The 26,978-nt window shown below is 43.1% G+C and overlaps 1 protein-coding gene across 1 annotated transcript in view; it reads right to left on the reverse strand.

The window, feature by feature from the left end:
* Positions 1-16,127: 16,127 nt before the first annotated feature.
* Positions 16,128-26,978, reverse strand: part of T265_02934 (hypothetical protein) — a gene marked incomplete at both ends in the record, with an annotated part of 34,554 nt that continues 23,703 nt past the window's right edge. Inside the window, 7 exons of the mRNA XM_009167298.1 lie at positions 16,128-17,584; positions 19,833-20,079; positions 21,946-22,093; positions 22,860-22,965; positions 23,236-23,349; positions 24,194-24,434; positions 25,612-25,760. Coding sequence (XP_009165562.1) covers positions 16,339-17,584; positions 19,833-20,079; positions 21,946-22,093; positions 22,860-22,965; positions 23,236-23,349; positions 24,194-24,434; positions 25,612-25,760 — 2,251 coding nt within the window. The remainder of the gene's footprint in view (positions 17,585-19,832; positions 20,080-21,945; positions 22,094-22,859; positions 22,966-23,235; positions 23,350-24,193; positions 24,435-25,611; positions 25,761-26,978) is intronic.

The raw sequence follows: 26,978 nt of genomic DNA on the forward strand, positions 1-26,978 counted from the left end.
GTTATACTCTATGTATTTATCCTTCTTCGCTCATCTGAGTGGTGACCATAGGGGGGTTTCTGCTCACAATACGTAGTGCAACTGTGGGGTCAGGCACTTCGATTCAGAACTTTTACGTTCGTAGTCCCTAATACGAGCCAGACTTTTCAACTCGTAAGTCTGTGAATTGTCGGTCTGGTTTCATGTAGCTCGAATACCGCACACCTTGTTCAAAGAAGTGGTAGGGTTGCAACAAACACACTCGTTTGCAAATCACTTTGGTGTTCATGGGAGATGTATAGAATAAACGGATGACTGTGAGAGTGAGAGTTAGAATATCGGCTGAAATGAGCGCATCCAATTCCGGCGGCAATCACTCATTGTAGAGTTTTGATCAGTAAGGTGCATATCTATTCTGGTTGCAGCAATTCTTACCCTTAAATTGTATACCTCGAGGGATATAAAGGGATAATCTATGCTGAACTGTTTGTGTCAGTTGTCCTGATGCGGAAAGTCCAAGAAGAAAGAAATTTTATCCGCACAGCTAATTTTACGGTCAACTGCTCAGAGTAATATCGTTGAAAGAAAGGCCAACTCAAGTTTCCATCCTAAAGCATAGTGGAGTTAATCAGTGGGCAGATGGTCCGGGAACACGTGGTTATCAACGGTTCACTATCCCATTTTTCGTCTTGTTCTCTTTTTTCTCTTGTCCAAAGACCAAGATCAATTACCTGAGAAAAGCCCAATATATAACGGCGAGTCAATGCTCTAATGACACGATTCAGCCAACAAGAGTGGCGACCGTGATGGTGGAGCGGTAGGGAGCAAAGAAGCGTTGAAGGGGATAAGGGGGGAGATCAAAAAGTTTCCACAACGTGTAATTATACATTCTTCTGTTCTGGCAATCAGGTCTTGTCGTGTTGTGTTTGTAGGAGACACTACACTCTTGATGTGAAAGCTACCTAACGAACAACGGGACATTTACAACGCTAAGCATGGAGTAGCGAAATAAATGCTTGTGTATGGCTGTACGCTTGTGTGTGTCTTTGTACGAGGGCAGAAAACTTTAATGGGAAAGTGGATGGCAAACGATGGGTAGCTGGAACTTCAGCTGTCACATTTTAGTGAGACCGGAATCGAGCTGGATAGACTGCTCGAGCAAAGTAAGGTGAGAAAAGAACTTGGAATCGAGGCTTTCTATTGTGCGTATGTAAGTTCTACTTTCAGTTCACGTCGGAACCAAGAGCGTGTGAGAGCTCGTTAAGTAACTGTTGTCCGACAGATTCAACCAACGGCTGGAATTCTCTCCAACAAAGTGAGAAGTACACACTCACCTGCGTCCTTACATTTTACGTTAATATGAAGAGCTGGACAGTCCGAGATGGGCACACTGAAGACCCAAATAAGCAAAGACCTTGAACTGAAATACTAGAATTCAGAAACATCCAATTGTCTATTTCTGCACTGGGATGCTTGTGTTGAATCAGACCACATTCACAAGAGGTACGATTTATTTTTCAGTCATTGTAGGAAGACGACGAAAACACGAATAACCAAGTTCTCTTTAGGTTACCAAGGCAAAACAATCAGTGATTAGGGTTTTTGGTTATCAGTTGACTCCACTGCTGTTCCGTATTGATCAGACGCACCTAACAGCTACAGCCTACGCGTTACATCCTCGATGACTGAACTAAACCATGCAGTTAATCTACTTACGTTATTGCATACTACTTGTATTTACTCAGGATCCCATCCAGGGTATGCTTCATTGTAAACGTATTCACTCTCTGTAGTCAGGCTGTCTGGGAGAATTTCGATCGCACTGGTTTACAGCACTGTTTATTCTAGGGATAAAATAATGGGGTAAGTAACTACGGGAATGACCAGACTAGCCTAAAACACAAGTTGTGTGAACTCAGCTTAAACCTTAACTTTAACTCTTGCATTTCTATGGAGAATGCTTTCATGGGGGGCAGGAATTGAATTAGGGTAACTCTTTTGAACGGAAAATAAACTAAAATCATGTACCTGACACACAGAAAACGAAACTTGTTGGCAGGTAGAATCAGTATCGAAGTCTTCAGATTGCAGCCCACTTCATGTGCCGTCACTTAGGCATCCACTGAAAAACAGCATTCTCATGCTGATCATTATCTAACTGATCAGCGTATCCTTATTGAGATTTCGGTTTTCGGTGTGTTCTTTCTGGTTTCAGTTTCGGTAGTGCTACGGAACGATTTCCAAGACAGGGAAACCTCTATTGGCTCATCTACCAAGGAACTGTTGGAGTCAGTCTATACCCGGGAGTAATAATAATCTTAGGGGAGCTGTATGCATATCCAACAGCCCCTACAACTGATTTTCGTTTGCTGGCGGTAATGTTGCACGGTATGTGTGTGTGTGTGTGTGTGGAGGATCCGTGATTTAGAAAAAGCAGCTGATGACCAAAGAACTCAGTGTTCGATATGTGCGAAGAACTTCAGTTTCAAAGTGGCCACACAGATAAGCTTCCACAGAATGCACGTGACCAAACTGGGAATCCATATAAGCTAGAAGATTGATACTGACCCAGCTGGTTTCTAATGGACTAGGGTGATGCTCATGGGTTTTTTTAGGTTCAGAGGTGCTAGAGGTGTTAGAGGTGTGGTGCATGAATGTGTACAGTACTAATATTACACCTTTACCTTGTCGGGAGCATCTGACCGTGATTCAACCACAGATTCTGAAGGACATGAAACAAATACTTATGAAATCCACAATAGCAGACATAAGCCACTACGTCAGGATAACGGGGACACCAGAAGGTTAAATTTGGCCGATTAGTGTTCATCCCAACCGAGAATTTGAGAGACGCGTCCATTTTGGTGGCACGCTACTAAAAGAAGGAATAGGGAGGAACGTTTCCTGTCAGCCAATGAGATTTCAAAAAGGATACCTACTGAGTCCCCTCATTTGGAACTCCGCAAATAATAAGATAGTACTTTTGTCCTCTTATAGGAGTCACGAGAAGTAGCCGAGCGAAGCGTTTACTGGATTACAGGGAGTGTGGGGTGATGGCCAGTTAAAAAAAGTGTGCGTGGGCGGGTGATGTTTTCCCGTTGCTGCCCACAGCCATCGTTCGAATTTTGGTGGTTCCTGGGGCAATTTTGAAGTACTTTCTCAGAAGAATGTGGAGCCCAGTTTTCTGCCCACATCAGAGTTGTCTAGACAGTCGCTATTTATTTACGCCATTCGTACTGATCTTTTTGAGTGTCTTCTCCAAAGTTAGACGACTCTGTGTGGTTTGTTACCAAGTGAGGGTAGGGCCAGATTTAGCAAGCTCAGACAACTGTAAGAATGTCAATTCGAAACTGCTTGTCGTCAGATTGTTTCGAATCTTAGATAAGGCTCAATTACAGGGAGGGGTGATGGCCAGTTAAAAAAAGTGTGCGTGGGCGGGTGATGTTTTCCCGTTGCTGCCCACAGCCATCGTTCGAATTTTGGTGGTTCCTGGGGCAATTTTGAAGTACTTTCTCAGAAGAATGTGGAGCCCAGTTTTCTGCCCACATCAGAGTTGTCTAGACAGTCGCTATTTATTTACGCCATTCGTACTGATCTTTTTGAGTGTCTTCTCCAAAGTTAGACGACTCTGTGTGGTTTGTTACCAAGTGAGGGTAGGGCCAGATTTAGCAAGCTCAGACAACTGTAAGAATGTCAATTCGAAACTGCTTGTCGTCAGATTGTTTCGAATCTTAGATAAGGCTCAAACCGACGCTTGGTCAACTTCCTTGCGCGGACGGTTACGTCACAGTTCACCCTGGCTGCATTATCGACCACGTTTCACCCCTCGGCGTCGGTGCACACGTGAGTCAAACTGCGTACACTAATCTACACTTGTCGAATGTGCCATAGCAACAGCCGTGGCACGTGCATTGGTCCTTGTGGCTGAGCGAAATCATTTCTTGTTTCATCGATTGACGTTCGAACTCTGAGATCACACTGGTGGACTTGACAACACAGGTGCTCAAATGCCGACCAAATAGTGGTTACACGACTGTAACTCGTTTTCAAGTCTCATTTGTTCAAAACACGAATCCTAAATTTTCCTTGCTGGTATACACTTTCACACAGATCGTTTTGGCAGGTTCCCAGGTTCCCAACACAAAGAGGACCTCACGGAAAAACTGGCATGAAAATGAAGCGAAGGAAACTTGAGATAAAACTCATGTTCCGCCTTGGCCATTTAACCAATTCGAAAACATTTAAACGGATCATAAAGTATAAAGTTTAAGACTAATACCACCGTTGTTCCTCCTTCATGCTCGGCATTAGAAGGCGCAAGTATCACCCTTGATTTGGGAGAGTGAACAGTGAACTCGAAAATTCCGGCATACTGATTGGTTGTCCGGAAAATAGGGCTTTTCAATGGTGCAGCTGTTTTTTCACGTTGACAAAGAATATCCACGTTATTTAACATACAGGACAGTCACAGACCCAGAAGTATGATCCGCAATCAGGCGGATGGGACTTTAAGTGGTCTAACTCGAACGATGCAAACAAAGTTGTTACCAGAACGGAACTGTTAACTGCCAAAAATTTCGTCCTAACTACGGACTGATCGATTCTGATCAATTCTCACATTTTGCTTATATTTGTCGTCATCACATGTTCAGCCACCAGATTGCATCGTGCTGAGCCCCTATTGATTTATCATCGTTCCACTCTCACATGTGACTCCATTGGTCGTTGCATTTCGTTAGTTGTCTACCCGATCATGCATAACTGTTGTTTCCTATGGGTTATTCGGTTGAATGAGCAAGTCCCAGCCAGTTCATGCCGTTTTCCGATGTATATAACCGCATTATTTAGCGACAAAAAAAGACCTGTTCCTGTGCTCGACTTTGGCTTCTTCCTTACGCAAGTTGACGGGTTACCTCCGGACGACACAACAAAAGTAAGGTTAAAGTAACTCCGCCCCCGGTACTCGACCTTGAACCCTATCTGTTGCATGACTGACTGCCTAGGAATTGTGTCTAACGGTGATGCTCCCGACTTAGACCCATTCTTGTTGATGGACCGTCAGCGTCGGAACGGACTTGGTCATGTGACTCTCAGCGAGAATTTAAATTGTTCGTCCACAGCACACAACCCTTCATTCAAGATAGAACGAAGACGGAATTTTAACTGTAAGCACATTAATAGTTTATTTCATTTGTACTGATCGAGCGTGAAAAAAGTGGTCTAAATCAGTTGTACAAAGAAACACAACGAGATATTATTAAGGTAATGCACATAATCAAAAGCAGAAATGAAGTGTTAGCTCTCTATCCTCGGTGGTTTTTGAAGCATTCGTGAAGCTGAACGCAACTCTTTGCTAAGATCTTGTGTGCATCGAGGCACTTTGTCTATAGCATTCATATTAATCTATTCATCGCTTCCAGTATTAATAATACTAAACCTATTTATAGTAATCGGAGAAGGCTGTATCATTGTTGACATAGGTGCTCCAGTGCCGTGCAGCCACAAGGTCTATATTTAGAGCCTTAGAATGAAAAGAAGAGAAGAGAGTGGGTGAAGGATAGAACCTGGTTTTGGCCTGTCGCAAGCATTCCGAGATGTCAGCACCTTCAAGTGCTCAATCAGACAATCTGGAAAGAAACTGACGACACTGATGCCAATGACATTGATCAGCTGCCATCTGCAGTATCACAGGGCAAGCCCTGGGAGTCACGCGGATTTCATTGTGGAAGGTGGGCCACACCAACAACGTCTGACCTCTCCGTAATCCCCTTCGCACCCTCATTCCAAGTTATATGCTGTCCACATCACGGTTTCCGCCATCCTTAAGGAGGTAAGGAGAACAACATTCGTCTCAGGAGACAGTTTTTCGGTATGCGTCGCACATCGTCGAGCCATCGAAGTTGATGAGGCTGGGGGTTCCACGCGATTGAAATACCTGCTGTACAACCGAAAACCCGCTATCTAATTACTTCGCTATGAATTCATTGACACCATAGAACACCAGCAATGCTCCTGATACACTGATGGTAAAAAAATAAGACGCTATCTATCATCTGTCCACAGGGACCGTGTCCCGCAACGCACAGCAGTACGGCCCTCACTACTGTCTGATATACGTGATACCTGAAAACCAATGATATGTACTTTCGATGCTACAAGTGAAGCGAATTAGCACACGAGGTTCGGTCACTAACTTCAGCAGACACACTGCAAATATATCTATCGAAGCATGTAAGATTCTTCACAAGTTCCAGTGATTTTTCTTGATGTATAGTGGGTATGTCCATAGACTGTACTTGCCGAAGCACGGTTTTACACTTTCAAAGTATAAGGCATAGATCGAAAAATGGTATGATAGTAGTCAATTTATTGAACAAAGCTAGTTGTTTGGGCTTCGTCTTCAAAGATGAGAATGATGTCGTCTGCATAATCCAGATAGACATGGTTGTCGCCGGCAACGAATTGAACACTAGAATTTTGAAATCCTTACAGTTTTTGTCTCATTATTTCATCAGTGATGAGTGGAAACCCTATCGGACAGCACTTTCTGTAGGAAAGCTTTTGGAGACCGCATCATACACTCTCAGGAGCCCAAAAGTATCTGAATATGGGGACCGAGTTATGTTCACAAAATTCTGGGGTATACCTTGTTGAGCAAGTGCAGTTAAAAACACCAACCGATCGACAGAATCGAAAGCAACCTCGAAGTCAAGGAATGCCATGACTGTAAGTCGTGTGTACATGTGGCGTTGCACTAACACCTGGTGGAGTGTGAAGATGTGGTCGATGCAGCCACTACCCGGTCGAAACCCGGCTTGATTCTCACGAGTCAAGATTTCGCTTGCCACCGTAAGACGACGAAAAATCAGTGACCTTGTCACAACACTTTTGTAGTTACTACATTCACTGCGAGTACCTCTTTTCAAAATGAGTACTATTATCAATTCACCCCAGTTGTCTTGGACGGTCTCTCTCTCTCTCAGATAGGTCCGAATAGGCTGGAGAGGTATTGGTCGAGAAACCCACTGCCATCATTGAACAGACTAGGTGGAAAGCCGTCAGGACAAGCCACACGCTGACGCTTGAGTTGATATATGCATTCAAACACTGTTGAGATTAAAGACGGCTCCATATTTACGGTCCGCCTTTCTGTTGAAGGCCGGGATTTCGGATTAGCGGTAGAAGGTGGCCAACTGAATAGATGTTCGAATTATTGGGAGAGAACGAGGAGGGGGGTCAGTTCAATTATAGTACTTGCATCCCGTATCCTTTTTTGTGGTAGACAACATACATCAACGCAGAGGGAGTCCAGTGTACGAACAAGAGCCGTTTGTTGTCCTGCTTGCTTCAGTGTGCGAACTTTAAAGGCAGTTAGGTAGACCGGATTTCGGGGTGTCAAAACGGCCTTCAGAGTGCTCAGGGTCGACTACAAAGAAGCTGCAGCTGAGTGTGATGCACGGTAGGCAAAGTGTTTCGATCTGTGGAGAGACTAGTCGAATTGGGGCGGGTAGGGTAAAAGAGTGAGGACCTGAAAGTGTAAGAAGTGGGGCATTAGCAGTAGTATGCTTTCGCTTACCTTCTCTGCTATATGCACCAGCTGTGTGTGGCTGAATACCCCACACGATATGGCACCAGAGTATTGTTAATTGTAAGTATCATTGTTGTACGTGGGCCAGGATATTGCCAGAGTGCCCACACTGAGACAGTAGGACGATTAGCACCCTCGATCAAAGCCTGACTGCAAAGCAAAGGATTTCGGCGGAATGCACAACTAGATAACCATTCTTATAGAACAAATAGCCACGCATTTACCAACCCAAAACTTGGGGGGGGGGGCGGAGACTGCACTGTTCAGCCCTATAACCGTTGACCAACCTCGTACGAAAGACTATGTGAGTGTAGCACGGATACCCCACATTACCGTTCAGTGGGTGGGTGGAGAGACGGAGGCGCACAAACTGTTACACAAAGGCGAGGTTCAATTTCATCGTGACGGGTCTCTTCGCTTTCGGACACTCATTCAATCGTCATACACAGGGCGCCACTCAGTCACCAGGCTAGGATAGCCATTGTTCTCCACACTTTGTGCCTACGATCGAGATTTTTATTGATGCCCAGCCAGTGTCTTATGAAACCGGAAAGACAAGTGGTGGGAGTTGCCATACTTATTTAATAAGAGGCATTTTTACTTGATGGAATCGATAGTCTGCTGTCTGTTTTGAGCACTAGCTGACATGTCTGTGTGTCAAAATGAAATATCTGTAGGCCAGAATGTTTGGAGGTCGATTTTCTCAGGGTCTCAGCATATTCACAAAGTAACTTAACCTCTCTCTGTATATCAAAGTAACTATTTGGCATATTCACTTTGGAAATCCAAAGAACGTGATTACAAAACTGGGCTTCAATTTCCAACGAACACACTCATCTGCACATCGATTTGGTTTTGTCGGAAGACTCGCCTAAAACCCAAATGAGTCTCTCGTTTATGATGTCGTCACATAATCCTATGAGTAGTGTATTGCTTCTATTCGATGGATTTCGTATTGTTCAGTAGACAATTTGGGCGGTCGTCCAGGGGGATGACATCTCTCAGCAAATAAAGCGTTGTGTTGTCTGATAATCCGAACTGAGTCTTTTGCCGGTTTGTCATTCGAGCATTCACACGAGTGTCACATGCGTCAGGGAAAGTTTCAAAGGGGAAAAAATTTCCGGCTGCATTTGCCGTTCCATCTTTGTGTTATGTTCATGTTTATTAACTACATTCTGTTTGATGAGATTAGGGCTGTTCTGTTCTTTTGCGGCTTTTTGTGATGGGCTACACCCCTCTCAAGGACATCGGAAAACCTAGTTTTATCGGTTTAAATTTCTCGTAGTTCACCGTGTTAGTGGTTAATTTACCCCCTTCCTTCCGATTGTCGTCTGACCTCTTGAACACTATGTGATACTCTAAGTTTAACGGGATTCTCCTACTCTAATTAATTTTGAAGCGTTGATGATGAACGACGAATCAGATGTTCATTACTCAGCTGAGTGATTACGTCGCGCGACTTACCTAGTTTTGCTTCCTCACGGCAACTACCTTCTGGTCCCACCTTATCGTGTGCAGTTCTGTCTAGATTTGAGCAAATCGGAAACTTCTGTCCAATAGTTTTTCAGTAATGTGGTCGCCTGAAATTAGTGGCCTCAAAATACTGAATAAATCAGTGAATTTGTTAAGCTATCGAAGAAGACGATAAAGATAACCGAGTTCAGTTCTCTTCTGATAGTCTTCGACATTTCGTAGATTCGGGTCTTAATTATCCTGCCTGTTCTGTGCTTCCTCTCCTACCATAGACTTAATACAGTTTTAGAGGGGCTTGGTCCATACTTGATTAAATTTGGTTGTTCTATTTTTGGCCATTTCAAGACCAACAAGGCATGATACCGGTTGAGAAGTTGTTCGAGGATTGCAATCGCTGTACCTTTGGACAAGTATTTTGCAAAGTGAATACATTCAAGTAAAGAACGGTCACCTAAAGTTATCGTCCGTTTGTTTTACGGAAGTGGATTTAGTAAGCTGGCGAATAATGGCAACAAACTTCCATCAATCCAACTGATGAACAACGCTGGTTGTGTGGTTATTTAAACTAATTTCTTTGGAACGGTTCTTATGCGGACAATCATCTAGGGATGAAATCAGCTATATTCGTTCGTTCCATCAGTTGTCAAACTAGTTAGTCTGAAGTTACATTCATTCGCCTTACAAATAACTGCCGTACTGAACTCTGGTTGTTGTGGGGGTCGTCTATTAGGCACGTTCATTCGAGAACCTCCACTTTACTTGGGTCTTGGCAGTTTGGACCAGAACGGACCTGGGCAGGCATGGCACTCAGCAACATTCATTAGTCGAAATGTCAGGATTTCACAGCAAGGCACGTAAAGTGGACAAAGCGAATTTGTACCTCATTTGCTATCTGAATGCACCTTGGTCTTTAAAAAGGCAGCTTCACTTGTAGCAAGAGTGAATTCCGTTTCTTCTTTCATGCGGCTCAATGGGTTAAAAGTCTTTTTGTTATTATTTATTTAAAGTTTGAAGAGAAACAATAATTATCCCTGGTTTGGGTTACCACACAAGTAAAATACACCTATGGGGCGAGATGGCCCATGTGGCTACAGCGCGAATTTACTAAATGCAAGGTCAGTGGTTCGAACCCGACCTCTGCCTCTAGTTTACCCCTGTTTAGGCGTGGGCAACCTGGCAGTATCCCGGCCCTCGTGCAACCTTCGGGTGGCATGGCGTTTAGGCACCGAAAGGATGCGACAGCTGAACGATTTGGAAAAAAATACACCTGTAACACGAATTATTTCCGTGATGGTTAGGATCCATGTGCTAATTTCCAGATTGGGTCATGAAGTGGGTTTACCTCTGCTAGACACTTGCGTAGCCCACAGGAGCATTTGGTTCAACCACATCTAGTTGCATTTTTGCCACACAAAAATGCATCTTTTTGCTCCTGGTTGACGGAATCAGACAAAATTTGGAGCTGTTGAGTCAACTAGATAAGTAGCCAAAATAGCTAAAACGACAGCATTCAAGGTTAGTTGGCTGTCGGTAAAGGTTCAGATCTACAGCTTGCAGACTGAAGTTTCTGCTCCAGTCATACTTATGTTAGAAAATTTAGCTTTCCAAGTTGACTCGTAATACATACTAAGCTGAGGGATAATCAGTAATAAGGGAGCAGAGATTGTCCTCTATATAGTTGCTTAGAGGCTTATGAGAAGGTCTATTCGCAGTCGAGCAAACCCTTTTGTAATATGAGTATATGGATAGCCGTTTTTAATGCATACAGGGAGAGGCGAAAGGTGAAGTTGGTTGCAGTATACTTCCTCACTTAAATATGACCAACTTTAAAGCCAATATGACTGAATTTAACTGACTATCACTAACCTTGTCAGTGGATATGTTAGCTGTTCGCTTCTATGCCAGTTTTGCTTTCTAACGTGGGAACTCAACTAAGTCTGCCTCTGCATTTGTTCCGTCTCTGGGCATTGAGATTGCTTTGCCTCACAAACACCACTTCACAGAAGGCTCAGTGGCCTTTGAAGCAACACTGCATCCCGAACATCCCCTTGGAAATTTAAATCGCAGTTTCCGTTTTTTACACGTGGGGATGTAATGCACAGTCCGTTGTCAAGGTGTAATGCACTGAAAATCCTTACTCTTTAGGAACGACACTGAGTTGGAATTGGCACGCCCATGGGAACCCAGACTCTGAACTTCTCATATTGTTCTCGTCATCAGTGAACTTTTAATAATGGTGTGGTCAAACTGCAGGACAGAGAAAAGTCTGGCATTAATAGTTAGAACAGGAACTGAATTTCCATGTTTTCTTCTTGCGATCAGACACTGGAACAATAGGTGAATAATACTGCTCAGATCTTGCTGATGATGGTTCATGGGGACCAGGAAAATTCACTTTACCTGAAGCGAGACTCGTCACTGAGCAGGCTTTAAAGCAGTTCGACTTTTTAAGAACAGATGACTAGAAACAGCTCGCGTTTTTACTCTACTTTTAAACTTATGAGTAGCCTAATAAAAAGATCTTCAGCGAGGGCCTTCCAGTGGCCTCGTTTTTGGCGCTGTTGAGGTATTAAACCAAACGGAATACGGCGTTTCAATGTAAATGGGCAATCTGTTCTTCTCAAATCAAGTTCCGAGTAGGTCCACCGAGAAGCCGATTGGAGTCGTTGTTTTTGATGGGATTGTCACAATTTAGCTAATTTGTATCGTGGCTATGCATGCACACAGATGGGCATGAAAACCTAAGAAAAATAAGATCTCAGGATCCAATGAAACTCATCCATTAGAGTTCCAATCAAGAAATGGTTTTAGTATCTAAGTGTCAGTGGCGAATTTCATCAGGCTGTCATCGTCAAACCAATTCACTAGTTAGATAAATCAGGATGAAACCCACCTATTAGTAGACCGGAACTAAAATTGTGGAAGGCCACACAACCGAGCAATTTTCTTGTCCGAGTTGGTAGTAGATAGTATTGCTTACAAGAAAAAATTGATCGAATCTGGTAAAATGGTCCTACGCTGCCTAATTGGATACGGGCTTCACTAATTGTGCGGTGCACCACGTCAGTTTAAACAAAGTACTACCAGTATCAAGAACTTACGCATCAGAACGTATATTCCGGAGTCGTGGTCTTACGTCCTCCTCTTTTGGCTCACCTGAACCACCATCGTCATCGTTATCATCGTTATCATCGTTGCCATCGTTCATCATCATCATCATCATCATCATCATCATCATCATCATCATCATCATCATCAGCAGCAGCAGCAGCAGCAGTAGCGGCCGCAAAAACCGCATAATTACCTTACACTAGTTATAGTTGTCACCATTTCGTTCGCTGATCATCTGGAGGGATGGGTTAGACAGCTGCGTATCAGAGGAAGTAGCTTATATTATAAATAAAAGAGTGTCCGTGAATTTTTAATTGGGAGATTAGAGGGAGAGCCATGCGTTGAACTTAATGGCTTGGATGCCCAAGCGTAAAATAGGGCGCGACTGCGTCATCTCTGACAATGTCTCGTGGTATCCATCCAGGAAGACGGTAATGGCCAGCGCAGCTAAGTTTGCTGGTAATGGCTTACATACTTCACTGTCAAGTCATTGTTTAACTTCCCTGGGCCCGTTTCCACCCTTCACATGGTTTGAGAAAAGACCCCTTTGAGGAAGCCGGTCGACTTCCATACGGAGCACGTGACCCAGCCAGCGCGACCGATGCAGTGTGTCCAGTTGACCTACCGTGGGCGAGTTATTGTCCTCAAAAAGCATTCAACCTACTTCAGCATTACTGATCCGGTGATTCCATAAGGCTAGGGATATGTTAAGAAAATGTATAAATCCACGAGGTATTCATTATGTAGGAGCTTTTAACGTCCGTGCTCTATGTCAAATTGGCGAACAGGCAATGCTTTCTGAAACCTTATACCCCCTTAAAATGGATGCATGCTGTGTCTCCAAAACACGCACACAAGACCTGAGCCTGGTTATGCATCTCAGAACGCCGAGAATGAACTCAGCTCTTTCACATTTCTCCTTCCATGTGTCCGGTAACCTAGAAGTGACGAAACGTGGAATATATGACGTGGGAGTTGCACTCAGCATCAGAGCTGAATGTGCTTTGCTGGTTGAATCCCAGTGAACAGTCGCCTTTGCGCCGTCCGGTCATCCAGTTCAATGAAGTTCAACGCCTCTTTACATAAAAAGCGGTGCCTGTTTGTAGTGTCGGCTTACGCCCCAACGTACTACAGTTTTGATGCTGAGGAGAATACTCTCCACTGAGAGCTATCCGCGCTCCTTCGTCAAGCAAAAGCATCGATATTGTAATCCCTGCGGGCGATTTGAATGCTCAAGTAGGTCTTCTGAACTCCCGGGAATCACATTTTGGCGGCGAGTTGGAGTCGCTGCTTGCCTCACAGACAACGAAGATCGATTCCTTCAAATGTATGGTGATCATGAACTGTTTCCGGCTAGTACAAACTTTTAACATAAACGTTTGCATCGTATAACCTGACGGCTACCAAATGCAAATCAACCGTGGAGCTGGTTGGACCACGTGACCATCAGCAACCGAAGAAAAGCCACAATTCAAGACTGTCGTTCCTTCTGGGGCACACCAGATTGATTCCGATCACGCCGTGGTACGTAGATACCCAGGAGCTCGTTCCACGTCAGGTCCTAGCAAGTCAGCAAGAAGCATGCCAATTCATTATCTTTGAGGAACTACCAAAGCTCAACAGTGTCGATCTGAGCATGTGGATACGGGAAAATGTTAGCGGCCATCAGTACTGTCTGACTTCTCCGATTCGACCACAAGACCACAGGATGTTGTCAACTGACTGATGCCAGGAAATCCATACTAGCAGGTAACGTCTAAGACGGTGCACACAAATCCCTCAAACGCCAAATAGTGAAGAGGCTAAGGAAAGATTGAGAGCTCTGGTGGACATCGAAAGCCCTATATCAACTGATACGATCGACTGGCCTTAGGAAAGCAACGGTCAGCGAAACGATAAGTGAAAAGGATGGCCCATGAATTTGCCTGCAAAAGCGTCGACTAGAAAAATGGGCTACACACTTCAAAGAGCAGCTTAGCTGGCGTGCTGCAACTAAGTCTGTGGAGATAGCGCATACGGGCGAATGGAATGTAAATCTTGGTTGTCCATCTGAAGAAAAAATAAAGTACGAAATATCCTTACTGAAACGTGGCAAGACACCAGGACCGGACGGTTTGTATCCAGCCCTCTTTAAAGAAGGCGGAGAATCCCTGGTGGCTTATGTGACAAAGTTAATTGTGGCTATACGGAACGAAGAAAAGGTGCTTGCAGTATAGGGCATGTCGACAAATATTCCTATCTTCAGAAAGTTATGCGCGGACGCCGTGTGAAAGCCACAGTGGCATCAGTCTGTTAGCTGTAGTATCGAAGGTGCCCTCTGGCCTCATTCTTCGAAGGTTGAATGAACACAGGGACAGACAGATCAGTGAAAACAAAGCTGGGTTCTGTCCCGCAGTAGGATGCATCAATCATATCTTCACCCACCGAAAGTCTCCGGAGCAGCGACACTGATTCCAGCAACCAACAATGGTTGTGTTTCTTGACTTGAAAGCTGCCTTTGACTCTGTAAACCGTCGGGGACTATGGTAGTGTCTGTGTAGGAAAGGTGTTCCCCACAAATTCTTGACCGTCCATGAGGCGCTGTACGCCCGTGGCCGTGTGAAGGTCTACAGAACGCTCTCTTCTGAGTTAGCCACATTGAGTTGTGTCAGACAATACTGTCCTTTTTCACCTTTCCTCTTCAACTTCGTCATTGATACGATCATGGAAGACTCGCTATCAGCCTCCAATGGCTGTGAGGTCAAAATGCTTCCGGGGCGTCCGCTCACAGATCTGACGCCGTCGTAGTGCAAACAATAATAACTAATCTAAATAATTCTGCCTCAGGGTTTGGCATGCATTTCCCACCTGCAAATTGTAAAGTGCTACTGCAAGACTGGGTGAGCTCGAACCCTAGCCTCATGCTTGCGATGAATCGATTGAGGAAGTAGACAAATTTGTTTACCTGGGCAGCTGTATCACTTCCAATGGTCTCGCAAAGGATGATATCTTCATCCGGATTGGGAAGGCCAGAGCAGCTTTTTTGAACCTGCGTCACCTATGGGTTAGGCGTGACGTCACGTCATCTCTCAAGAGTCGAGTTTACAATGCAGCAGTGCGATTTATATTGCTATACGAGTCAGAAGCATGGCTACTGTGCTCCAAAGAGTCAAAAGACTTGCAGTGACTGACCATCGATAACTTCGGACCATTGCTCTATTCTGGTGGGAACACCGAGTAAGCAATGCTTAGGTACGCCGGATGGTATTTGGAAGAAATGGCTCACCTTCGATAAATGAACTGATTATACTGCATAGGTTGCGCTGACTTGGTCACGTGCTGAGTATGACGGTCAACCGATTTCCTCGAAAGGCACTTTTCGCACAACTACGTGAAGGGTGGAGGAGGGCCAGAGGTGGTCAAATAATGACTTGGAAGCGAGGTATAAAAGGCATTACCGGCGAACTCGGCTGCATTTGTCATTGCGGTCTTCCTGGATGGGGACCCCGATACAAGACAAATCAATAGTTAGGGACTGTCAGATATGGCCCAGTCGCGACTTCAACAATGCTGATGCATCCAAGCCTTCAATGCACAGCACCCTTTTCAATCTCCCCGCTTGACAGTCCACTGACAGCGCCGTATTTACGCACCAATGTATCAGCTCCCGCCTCCAACGCCTAGCTATCTACCTCACCTCCCCATATCATCAGTGAACGAAACTGTAGCAGCCACAATCACTGTACGACAAGTTCGCGGTTCTTACATCTGGGTGATAAGGATGACTACTTAAGGCGGTTTACAGATGAGTCTGCCGACAGTAAGGAATATCACACAACTCCAATAACGGACCCTTACTGACAAGTAGCTTCTTGATGACGCGGCTTACGTGAAAAATTTACCTCTCCTGTTAGTTCACATCTCTGAGGAACCAACTAGGCATGACAGACAAGGTTCTACCCTCCACTCACTAGAAGAGAAAGTAGGTAAACAACTTCTGGTGTTGTTATTGGCCCTGAAGCCTTTGAAGTCAAGTTGCTGTGACCGAACTTCCTAAATATAGTGTACAACGAATGGAAATTAAAAATAATAAGTAATTGTTTGGCATTTTTGTGTATCCCCAAGTTCGCACCAAAGAAGAAAACGAGTTATATCCGGTCGCATATCTAGAGACCGGAAAAAATAAGTAGATATTTCAATAAAAACATCTATTGTTGATAAATCGGCATTGGTGACGGAGGCTGCACCTTGATTGGGATCGCTGATTTTTCCTCCTCCGGTGATAGCAGATTTTGAGTCCCGGCAGAGGTCGACCTCAACTCCTGATTAGCTTCAAGATCCGTTTCTATTTCATTGGCCGTTATTTTGAAGCTTGTTTTCGCAGTAGGTCGGTTGGACGGTCTCCTTCCTTTGACTTCAAATATATCACAAGAAGAAACTCTCAAGCTTGCTTCTTGAAGTATCCTCTTCGCAAATCCAAGCAAAACCACGTCTTCTGCATTACTCTCGGAATTCGTTGATTTCTCCGGGGTGAGAATCCCGTTGCAGGATGTGTTGTCTGTGATGTTTGATAAGTTGTATTTTGTAACAACTCTTTTGTGAGCTTTTTTCACCATTCGGCCCAGATTAGTATTCCTCTCGTGGTTGGGAAACCCTGAAGAAGGTTTACTTTCTTGTTTTGTGAAGGAAATAATCGCTAGCTTAAGCGGCTTCGATATTTTGGAAACGGATCTATTTGTTTTGGCTGTAGGTTTCTCAACACATGACTGAGTTGCTCCAAGGTAACTGAAAGGACCGCGTTTCTGTGGAGCACCAGACCGCACTTTTGTCTTGGTTTTTTCGGTCGCATCGTTTTTGGATAGATCGGTTTTGCAAAATATCTGACTTCGATGTCTAGCATAATGTCGAGCCCCAGAATATTGTTCCGTACGAACGTCTGTTGGAACCAATAGACTTAGTTCACGTGAAATGTGTCCACGACTCAAGGAACTACTGCTCCATATGTTACGCCGGCGTGGATCATTCCCTCCAGAGGCTGGTCTACTAAAGGGAGGCGCTACATCTCCTTTGGCAAGAGGGGGCTTTTCATCAGATGTCTGATCCGCAGAAACTACTCGTTTCTCCTCAGCTAGCGAACCGACCACCTTAAGATTCGTTTTGATCATCGTTGGCGTATGTTGTTGGAATCTCTTCGTCTTCATGCGTTTACCGAAACATTTCGGTTTAATTGTATTTGTCCTAGCTTTCATAGGGTTCTTCTCTTTGCGGCAGTAAAGCACCGTGTTGCTTGTCACTCGCTTTTCGGAAGAAGCTGGTACTGCATCGATTCGGTTGTTTGGGGAAATCACTTTGATTGGTAGGCTTCCATCCGATTGCGGCGGGACCGTAAACAGATTAATGGTGGATTCCGTTTTGTTTTTACTCGGTTCGTTTTGTGTAGCAGTGGGTGGTATACTTTGAAAGAAAGAGACAAGGCAAGCACATGGTGATGCGGCGTCCTTTAGATAGTCGAAGAATTTGGTCAAAGCTACCAAGACTACATTTTCTATATGTGAAAAATAGCAAACTGTTTATGTATAGAAAATTCGGGCATGAAAAAGCAAATAAAATCAGGTCAAATATCCTCAAAACCGGCACTTGTTCTTTGATCCGGTACTGATGTGTTTGGAAGCAAACCTATACCCACTGCTCAGTGTAACAGAGTGAAACCTGTCCACACGCAAAGTTGTGGTGACATATTCAGGACTCATTCACAACTAATCTAGGTGTAGAGCCTCTGAGATTTCGGTAGACCTATCCTTAATATGGAAATATTATTTCTTATTGGTCAACGAATACGTTGCATAAAATGCTGATTTGGTTTCACTTGCCTTGAACACATTGTGCAGCTTTTCCACTGCTGTCGAGTAACAGCAGTTGATACTTCATGTATAGTGAGGTAGAATGGAACTATAACCACTGGCATACGGACTTATCAGTCAACCTCGAAGATACTATGGTTCAGGCAGCAGAACTGTGGAGCAATTCATTATTCTATAGGATAGGGCAGTTATTACATTTGCTTAAACGCAGTGAAATTTTTTGAAGAAACCAGATTGATACACTATGGCACTTGCGTGTGTATGATTGCATGCTATTCTGAAATGGTATTCATGGTTTGACGGACCTGTTTTCTGCCAACTCTATTAATGATCGCTCCGGGATCTGTCAGGCCATGCTAAATGTTTGGCTGGTTACCTTTTAAACATTTTCTCAATGAAAAGTTCTACTGAATACCTTGTGTTATTCAGTCAGGAAAGTTACCACTGTGAGTTATATAGGTGGATGGAACTGTAGTCGAATGATAAATACCACAAACTATGTGAGAATATCGAGTCAAATTACGGATTCCTGGCGTACGAACCCGCTCTTGACTAAGAAACTGTTAGGTCTTGGAGAAAAGTTGCAGATTTCGCAATACTTTAAACAGAGAGACAAGCCTTTATAGGACATTTGTCCGTGCGATGAAGCTTGCCTAGCTTTGTCTTGCGTACTGTAAGTCGGACACGCCAATACTTAGTGGCTGGTAGCTAGAAACCGAAGACAAGGGCAGCTTTCAACATTACAAGACTTTAAAAGCCACACTTAAAGCTGCCACGTTCACACTGGAAAATAAGAAGGAATTATGGGATCTTTTTGAGGTATTTAGGCCGGAACAAACTGATTATTGGTTGTCGATTTGTTCGCTGAGCTGAGCTGGGCAATTTGATTGCAAACGTTTCATCATCAATGGAGCCCCAGACATCATCAGTGCGTTGTTGAGGAGTGTAGTGGTGGGTAGCTAGTGGTAAGTGGTTAGTAGCTACCCACCACTACGCTCCCTAACAATGCACTGATGATGTCATCTCGACTGGCGATGAAACGTTTGCAATCAGATCGCCCAGCTCAGCGAACAAAACAACGACCATCTACTCTACCTCAGCTTCTGCTGATTATTACTTGTTATGTCAAATCTCTCAGTTGACAGCCGATCAACAGTATGGCTCGTGGGATCCAACCACACGAATCTAATTGAGGAAGCACGCTTTTTTGGGGCTGCAGCCAGTGGATATTACCGAACAAGATAAAAGTGTGCGCAGAACTCTAGTTGCAAACTTCGATAAGCTGTATGCTAGGTCCAACTAAAATAGAGCAGCAGGCACTTGTGGCTATGTTTAGAATTTCGCCAAAAAGACTGGAAATTCCGTCCAAAGGGTCAAATAGCTAACTGATGGAGCTGACTGCGAAAGTGAATTTAATCAATTTATTCTCGGGCAGAAGGATGAGCCTTTTAGATTATGTGGCAGCCGTTAGCAACGCAGAATATTTCACCAACTATGTGCCAATGCAGTACTAACGCAATAAGCGACATAGCATCAGTGCCATTAAGTAAATTTTTTGGTATCAGGTAGTGACAACGGCCAGAATCTGGTGAACTGCTTTTGACATTCAAGCAGTACGTAGACGATATGGAGTACGACAACAATGATACCCAAGCGATATCCAGCATGTCACTCAAAGCTAAAGAATCCACCCTAACCAACGATCTGATAAGCTGATGAGCGCAGATCACTTTCTGCGACGGAAAAGGCCAAATTAGCATCTTAGTAAACGAATATTAGAATCCCCTGGACGCATCAATCAAAAGTGATTTGGTTAGTAATCAGAGACGAACACTTACCACTGTCTAATGAAGGATGCAAGACTGTGCGATTTCTTCAGTAGTTCACGATTTTCAACATGATTTTCAACAGGGTTATGGGACATTCTGGAAGCCTGTTGTCCATCATTTGAACGTGGCACTGGAAGCTGAACGCCTTCCACACGTAAGTCTAATCCGATATATACCAACGGATTGTGTAAAGCCTGGCGGTAGATTTGTTCAAAATGTCCTGTCTCACAATTGCGGTCCAGTCGTCTATCAAGAACAACTTATAGTAAAGAGAGGAAAGTAGAAAATCCAAATTTTGAATTTACCGTATTTCTGACAGCTATTACTAACAGTTATTATGCTTACCTAGATTTGATCAATATCAACGGCGTCATTTGGCCGTGTATATGTTGTTACATCAGTTGAGTACTAGTGAATTCACAGTGGAGGTACACGGGATTTCAGATGACAACTGCTTGTAAACGTATACTGTTTATAATACTACTCATAAACAAAGTGGAAAATATCGAGCTGAAGTCCTGAGAGGAGGATACAAAAATCCACCGCTGTCCGCTGAACACCAGTGGTAACAACCCAAGAGCCAAAACTGCTAACCTAGGGTTACGCGTCTTTTCCCACCCCCGGATGAATTCCACCTAAGTCTGAAGTGCCTCATGTGGCTAAACTACCGATGGTTCGGTCACATCTGTTAAAATATCTACTCGAACTCCATGTTGAGCGTGCATCAGCTGTTCTGCAAGGACTGAAAACCATCAAGAAAGAAAAATCGGATTCCCTGGGTAAGTCAGCTGAGTAGACCGAAGTCCAAACTATTTCTAATGCTATTGCTGTGCAAAATGGTAAGTGGGCGCTGGTTCCTGGCTTCAACAGCCTAAAACATATCTAAATACCCTACACCCACATGGCGAAGTCCAACAGGAACAAAGCATTCAGCGTTGCTGCGTTTTATTAGGGATACAAAGGACTGATGGGAACCAAATGTTCATGTGTATTCCTTTAGTCACGTCTATCTTCACTAACGATGTGATCTGGATCTCGCCAACCTTGGTAAACCTGGCCATATGCACCAAATATCCGTGGAGAGAGCCAAAAAGTAAGGTCGTAGGGGGTACTAGGTTCCTGTATTTACTTATGCCAAACCATATTTTATTACGGTTTCACTGATACCATCTTTATGAAAAGACCTCTTGCGGCTGATAACTGTTGGCAGTTTTGTAGCCATTACGAAATGAGTGACAAGATCTACTTTGCGACAGGTACTGTTCTCACTGCCCCTCACCATTTATTACAGTTGCTGATAACGACTGAATTTGCTAACTTCAAGTAATCTCTTGAAGAGTCGAAAAATGCATTAGAATATATTCGAATGCAAGTATCCTCATAAAGGATGGATTCTAGTGATAACAGGATGGATCATCCCTTTCCACAAAGTGGAGCGGTTTTCTCCGCAAGCAAGTACCTAAAATGCATGGTTCCAGCGCTAAATCCGATACAATAGGCTCCTTTGGCCAAATATTTTTATTTGATAGCACTGTTTCAGAACAAGTAATCTAAACCCGGTATCGAATCCAGGGATGTTTGTTTTCATATGCGCAAAACTATGTTTCCTGACGATTAGCACCATGATACAGCAGAATAAATCGGTAAAATACATAGAGCACAAAGTTCACAAAGTTGGTAGATGAGGAAGGCACTAATTGTGGCATTACCTCGAGAATTTACGGAGAATGTCTGCACAGTTAACCCACTGAAATGCATGAGACTCGCAGCATCTGTTGCAGGGAAGTCTGATGCCAAGTAGTAAGTGTAGCATACAAAGCTTTGGGGATGAAATAACAGGTAGATAGTGTTTCAGCATTATATAACTTTGTCACATTTCCTCGCTTACTCTGTCCGTCTCCGAAAAGCACTGTTCATGAAACGAACCGATTGTTTCGGAAGTTCACACTCTGGTAAACATCTTCGGTCATATCGATGTCTACAGAAACGGGTTCAAAGGTGATAATGGAGGGCTACTGTGAGTAGCCCATCTATAATGTCAACGTTAGAAGTTATCGTTCACTAAAAAACCTTTGGTGATCGAAATGTGGAACCAAACCGTTGTAATCACTTCAAAATCACTCACCTTTTATGGTGTCCTCTAGTACATTGGCTGTCAGCTTGGCCGTAACCGTTGTGCTGGGCGCCATACATGGACTGGAGTTAATTTCAAGAAGCCATACCTTGAAGTCCTCGGTAAGCATAAAATCCGCACCATACAGCGCAAAACAATTCTGCGAAATTCAATGCAAAAATTTAACTCTCCATACTATTTTGTTTTTCCACGAAGTACCAGTGAACCAGGATCCCTATTGAAACAGTTTGACAAATTGATTTCAATCCGTCCTAGACTGATATGGACCATATTTGCCGCAACATTAAAACGACTGACGTAAGGTTTTTAAAGTTTTTTTACTAAATCACTGCACGAAAAAGCTATAGGTTCTTCTTCTACTTTACACAATCTGTTATTATTGTGGCCTTTTTTCGAGCGGTCGACTCTTTTCACCAGTCTACCGGGAAAATTTCCGAATGGAAATCTGCTTGTTGATATTTAAGACAGAATTGGCAAATCTCTGTTATCCCTATTTTTAAGAACAAGGATTAGGTATGAGGCAGCAGAAATCAGTGTCATCCAGATACGGAGAGGCTTGTTTTCACAGCGCCGTGTGAGAAACACCATAAAAGCGCGGATAATCTCTGACACGGCGAGAAAAACCCGGAAGAAGTGGAAGAGAACTTGAATACTGAAAGAAAACTCCACCACTATAATCAACAGCAACAAAAGCTGATGCATTTGTTCTTGAAATCATGACATGACACAAATCAAATCAGTCCGAAAGCATGCCAAATCAGATGAAAAAGCGATACATTATTAGTATACATCTTTAGACACCTAAGTGAGCAAACAAATAGGGTGATTATTGGGGAAAACAACCAAAAACAGGAATCTATAAAAGACTGCAACAAGGCCTCCCAAGGAAGCAATTGGGTGATCACCTTGCGAACATCCATGCCATCTTGAACGCACAGCAGTGCACCAATTATTGCACGTTTCATCTCTGGCTGAATCTGACTGTCCCAAGTGTCTTCCCGTCCTTGATTTCTAACAACGAAAGAAGGAATAGGAATACGTGGTGCATATATTAGGCAAAAATGTCATTTAAAATGAAAATATGGTTAGTTTAATCTTATAGTTGAGGTCAATATTTCAGGTTATTCCAACAGTGCCGCACTAAATAAATAGGAATTAGGTGGAAGTGACTAGAAAATTGCTTTTAAAACCAATCACATTGATGTTTCCATAAAACTAGGAGAAACTACTCAATATCGAGTACGAGTGTAGAGTTTATCAATGCTGTTATGGGTATCTCACTTGAGCCAACTTCGGAACTGTTTCAGGGTCCACATATTCTCCGCTGGCAGGCTTTCAGACCGCGCTCCGTTTGTGTACTTGTGTTGGATCGAGTTGTTCGACAGGTGGATAGCTCTATAATTTAGTTTGGCAGAAGAGGCATGAGTTAAAATGCGTATTCATTAGGCCACTCTTCAAAGAATAAACAGTTGATAGTTTGTTTCAACCACTCCGGTTTACGAGGTCAAATCTTTACCAAAAATGTTTTGTAGCATTTGTGCACTAAATGAACGAAAATGTGTATTTTGCACTTCACACAAGTGTTATTCTTAAAAAACAAGCGGATCGGAAGAAAATTTCATCCGAGGTCAAGATTGATGTTATAGTTTTATGGATATCCGTTGAACGGTTAATCAGCTTGTCGTCGAGTCGTAACTCATTTTCTAATTGAAGAGATAAAGTTTAATTGATCTTTGATGTTGCCTTGAAGAGAAAATGCTTTGCTATTTTCTTTCTGTTCTTTCTCCATAGGATAGCACTTTGGCTACCTTAATTCAGGAAGCGAATCATCTCGTGTTGTCTTGTGTCTAAGAGCGAAAGGATGTCATAGTTGCCTTTAAGACCAAATATCAGATTGCACGAAGCTATACTATAGTATAATTTACTATACCAAACTACGCTAGACTGTACCATATTATTCTGTGCTATACCACTGTGCTATCCTATCCTATTTTATCAAATACTGTACTGTACTACACCATACTGTGTAATGCTACTTCGTGCTGTTATTCGACAACACCGACTTACTTAGTTGCAAGGGGAAGGCAGTCAGTACTAGGTATTCAGTATATCTTTACTCCGGTGGTGTTGGAAGTGCAATGTGAAGTTCTTGTTCACTTGACCTTTCTGTATTTTATCGCTAACATTTCTTCACACTGCTGAGGCGATCTCGCTATGGTAGTTATTGTCACAGACTTACTCACTGAAGTCATCCAGTGTGAATTCTTGCGAGCAGAAGCGCAAGTAGCATTCATTGTACCACCACACAGTAAGGGGGGACCAATCAGTTACGAGAAACCACTGACGTATATCGAATTTTGTCTTGTACAGAAGCAGCGGTGTCTCTAAGTATTTTTGCACAACGAATCGGCAGTCTCCACAATTTAGTGAGCCCTGTGAGATCCGCAGCACTTCGTCTAGCCGGTTAGAACAAGTGATACCTGAGATGAGAAATTCAGGATATCCGAAGTAAGCAGGTGCCGCGTGAAAGCGGAACTCAAAAAGAGGTCAGTTAATTGAAGAGATAAGGAAATTACCCGTGATTTCCATGTTTAGAATGTTTCTTTATGTTTAGACAGTGGGGAAATGCCGAAGTGAAAAAATGGGCCCATCCATAACAAGTTTAAATTTTTCGGTTAGAACAAGTGATACCTGAGATGAGAAATTCAGGATATCCGAAGTAAGCAGGTGCCGCGTGAAAGCGGAACTCAAAAAGAGGTCAGTTAATTGAAGAGATAAGGAAATTACCCGTGATTTCCATGTTTAGAATGTTTCTTTATGTTATGTTTAGGGGGAAATGCCGAAGTGAAAAAATGGGCCCATCCATAACAAGTTTAAATTTTTCCCACAAAAACTCTTAATAATAATATAATGTAATATAATAATAATATACGGCATGCAGGCGCAGACTGATGTCCATTCTTGATGAAAAACTTCATGGACTTGGGGGTTTGTGCCGACCTTCCAGGCGTCCACTATGGGGCGACATTCGGTGGACTGTCGGTGAATTTCAAACAGTTTTACTATACTTCCTTTATATACCTGTAGATAATAGCGATCAAATCATGCGTCGTTCATCGCCGATTTTAACTCCATTGGAATTGGTAGTCACCAGAATAAGTTCATTCTGCGCACACAAAGCCACACTTAGTCTTAAAACAAAAACTCACCAGAATTTGTGCTGGATTGCAAAAAATCCCACCAAAAGTAGGATAACTGATTTGAAAATATCTAATTCAAATAAACAGTCACATCCTTTTCTCACACGTGTTCTTATACATTTCTAGTCATAGATCCAAGAGGATCCAAGTTGATCGGATGGAGAGAATCTCAAAATGAATGGCACACTTCATTTTTCATGAGAAAAGTAGAATATCTAGACATTCGCGAAAGTCCACAAGTGACCTTAACTCTATACGTTATCCCCAACTCTGCACAGGGACTGAGCCGGATCTTAACAACGAGTATACTACGGATCATTACCTCATGTCTCTTTGGGCAAATTTGCGTTGTATTCAGTCTTCTGTGAGGAATACGACCTCAACTAGTAGCAAATTGTTTTGACTGATCGTAGTCTAATTAAATCGTACTGTATGCCAAAAGACCAGTATAACTCACCCCGGCCACGCGATTTTGCCCCGGGTTTCAAAATCCATATGTTGCTTGTTCCATCCAAATCAAACTGTGGAAGCAGTTTGCGAAGATAGCAGCACAGTTTATGGCATACTTGTGCGTATCCTCTCAAGTTGAGAATCATTTTTGGGTTTCTGATAAGATAAAAAGCAGTACAAGCGAAACCCATCAGAGTCACTCAGTGTGAAGAATGAAAGGGGTGCATCTACTTTCCACTGAAGGCTGTGATCCTTGACACTGTATTGCATAAATCATCTATATGGCAACTGCCAAGTGAGGATTCGGTTGCATTATCCTAGCTTCGAATTCTTTTCAACGTGGTTCTGGTACTAAGGAATTGCTATTTCCACCACACGGGGATGCAATTCATCATTTTTAAACGAAATATTTTCCAACTCTCACCCTAACGGGATCCACTTTGTTGAAATGTTTTTCAAATTTTGGTCTTATTATTCAATGAAGGAAATAAGTTTTATGATTGTGAGTTCTAGGACTGTCTGACTGAGTAACGGGTAAACAGTGGAACCTGCGCATCAATGACTGAGAAATTCTTCTTGAATCACATACCAGTGTCAGAAGGCCCTGCCTTTCTATTAGGCCTGTTTATTGGTAGTTACAGTGATCACAATCAGAAATGGATTTCCAGACCAAACTGGTTTCATCATAATGCGCCATAACTAAGCTTTAAGCCCCTTTAATTTTCTTGATAAATTTGCAACTTTGGACCTTTACAGACTATCCAATTGAACTGTTTGTTCGAACCGGCCGTTGATCCTCACGCAATATTGGATAGGTTCTAAGTCATTCATGAGAAATGACCAGAACATTCACGGGAAGACCTCTGAAAAAGGTGAATTAGTTTATTTAAAGACCAGTTTGACAAACACCAATCCGATGCGAAGGATGATCCTAATATTGACGAGAGTGATAGAACTAGCAATGATGTTGCTCTTGATGGTAATGACGGCGACGATATTGATGATCTTTATTAACAGTCTTATGATAACGATAATGGCAATGATGTTGAAGGTACTGATATTTCTAAAAAATCAACTGGTGGAGTTCGTGCTTTTAAATCATCACAATATGGAGTACACTAAGCAGGGACCAAAGAGCTTGTGCTGCCAGCCCAAGTTTCTTATGTGCCGCTTTTCCGTTTCATCAGGTGATAGAGTCAAGACTGCATGACTGGGTCTTAGAACGAACAGTGAGCTTTTTGGCCGTCTGTGAAAGACTAGAAGCATGTCTATTTCTTCTCTCATTGTGGTAGTATTTTTACAGCAGCGTCTTCGAATAATCACGTACGGATTCCGGAAAGAGAAGCACTTTCATAGACACTCAATTTGATTTGA

This window comes from Opisthorchis viverrini (assembly GCF_000715545.1).
Source record: "Opisthorchis viverrini unplaced genomic scaffold opera_v5_38, whole genome shotgun sequence".
NCBI classification, from domain to species: domain Eukaryota; kingdom Metazoa; phylum Platyhelminthes; class Trematoda; order Opisthorchiida; family Opisthorchiidae; genus Opisthorchis; species Opisthorchis viverrini.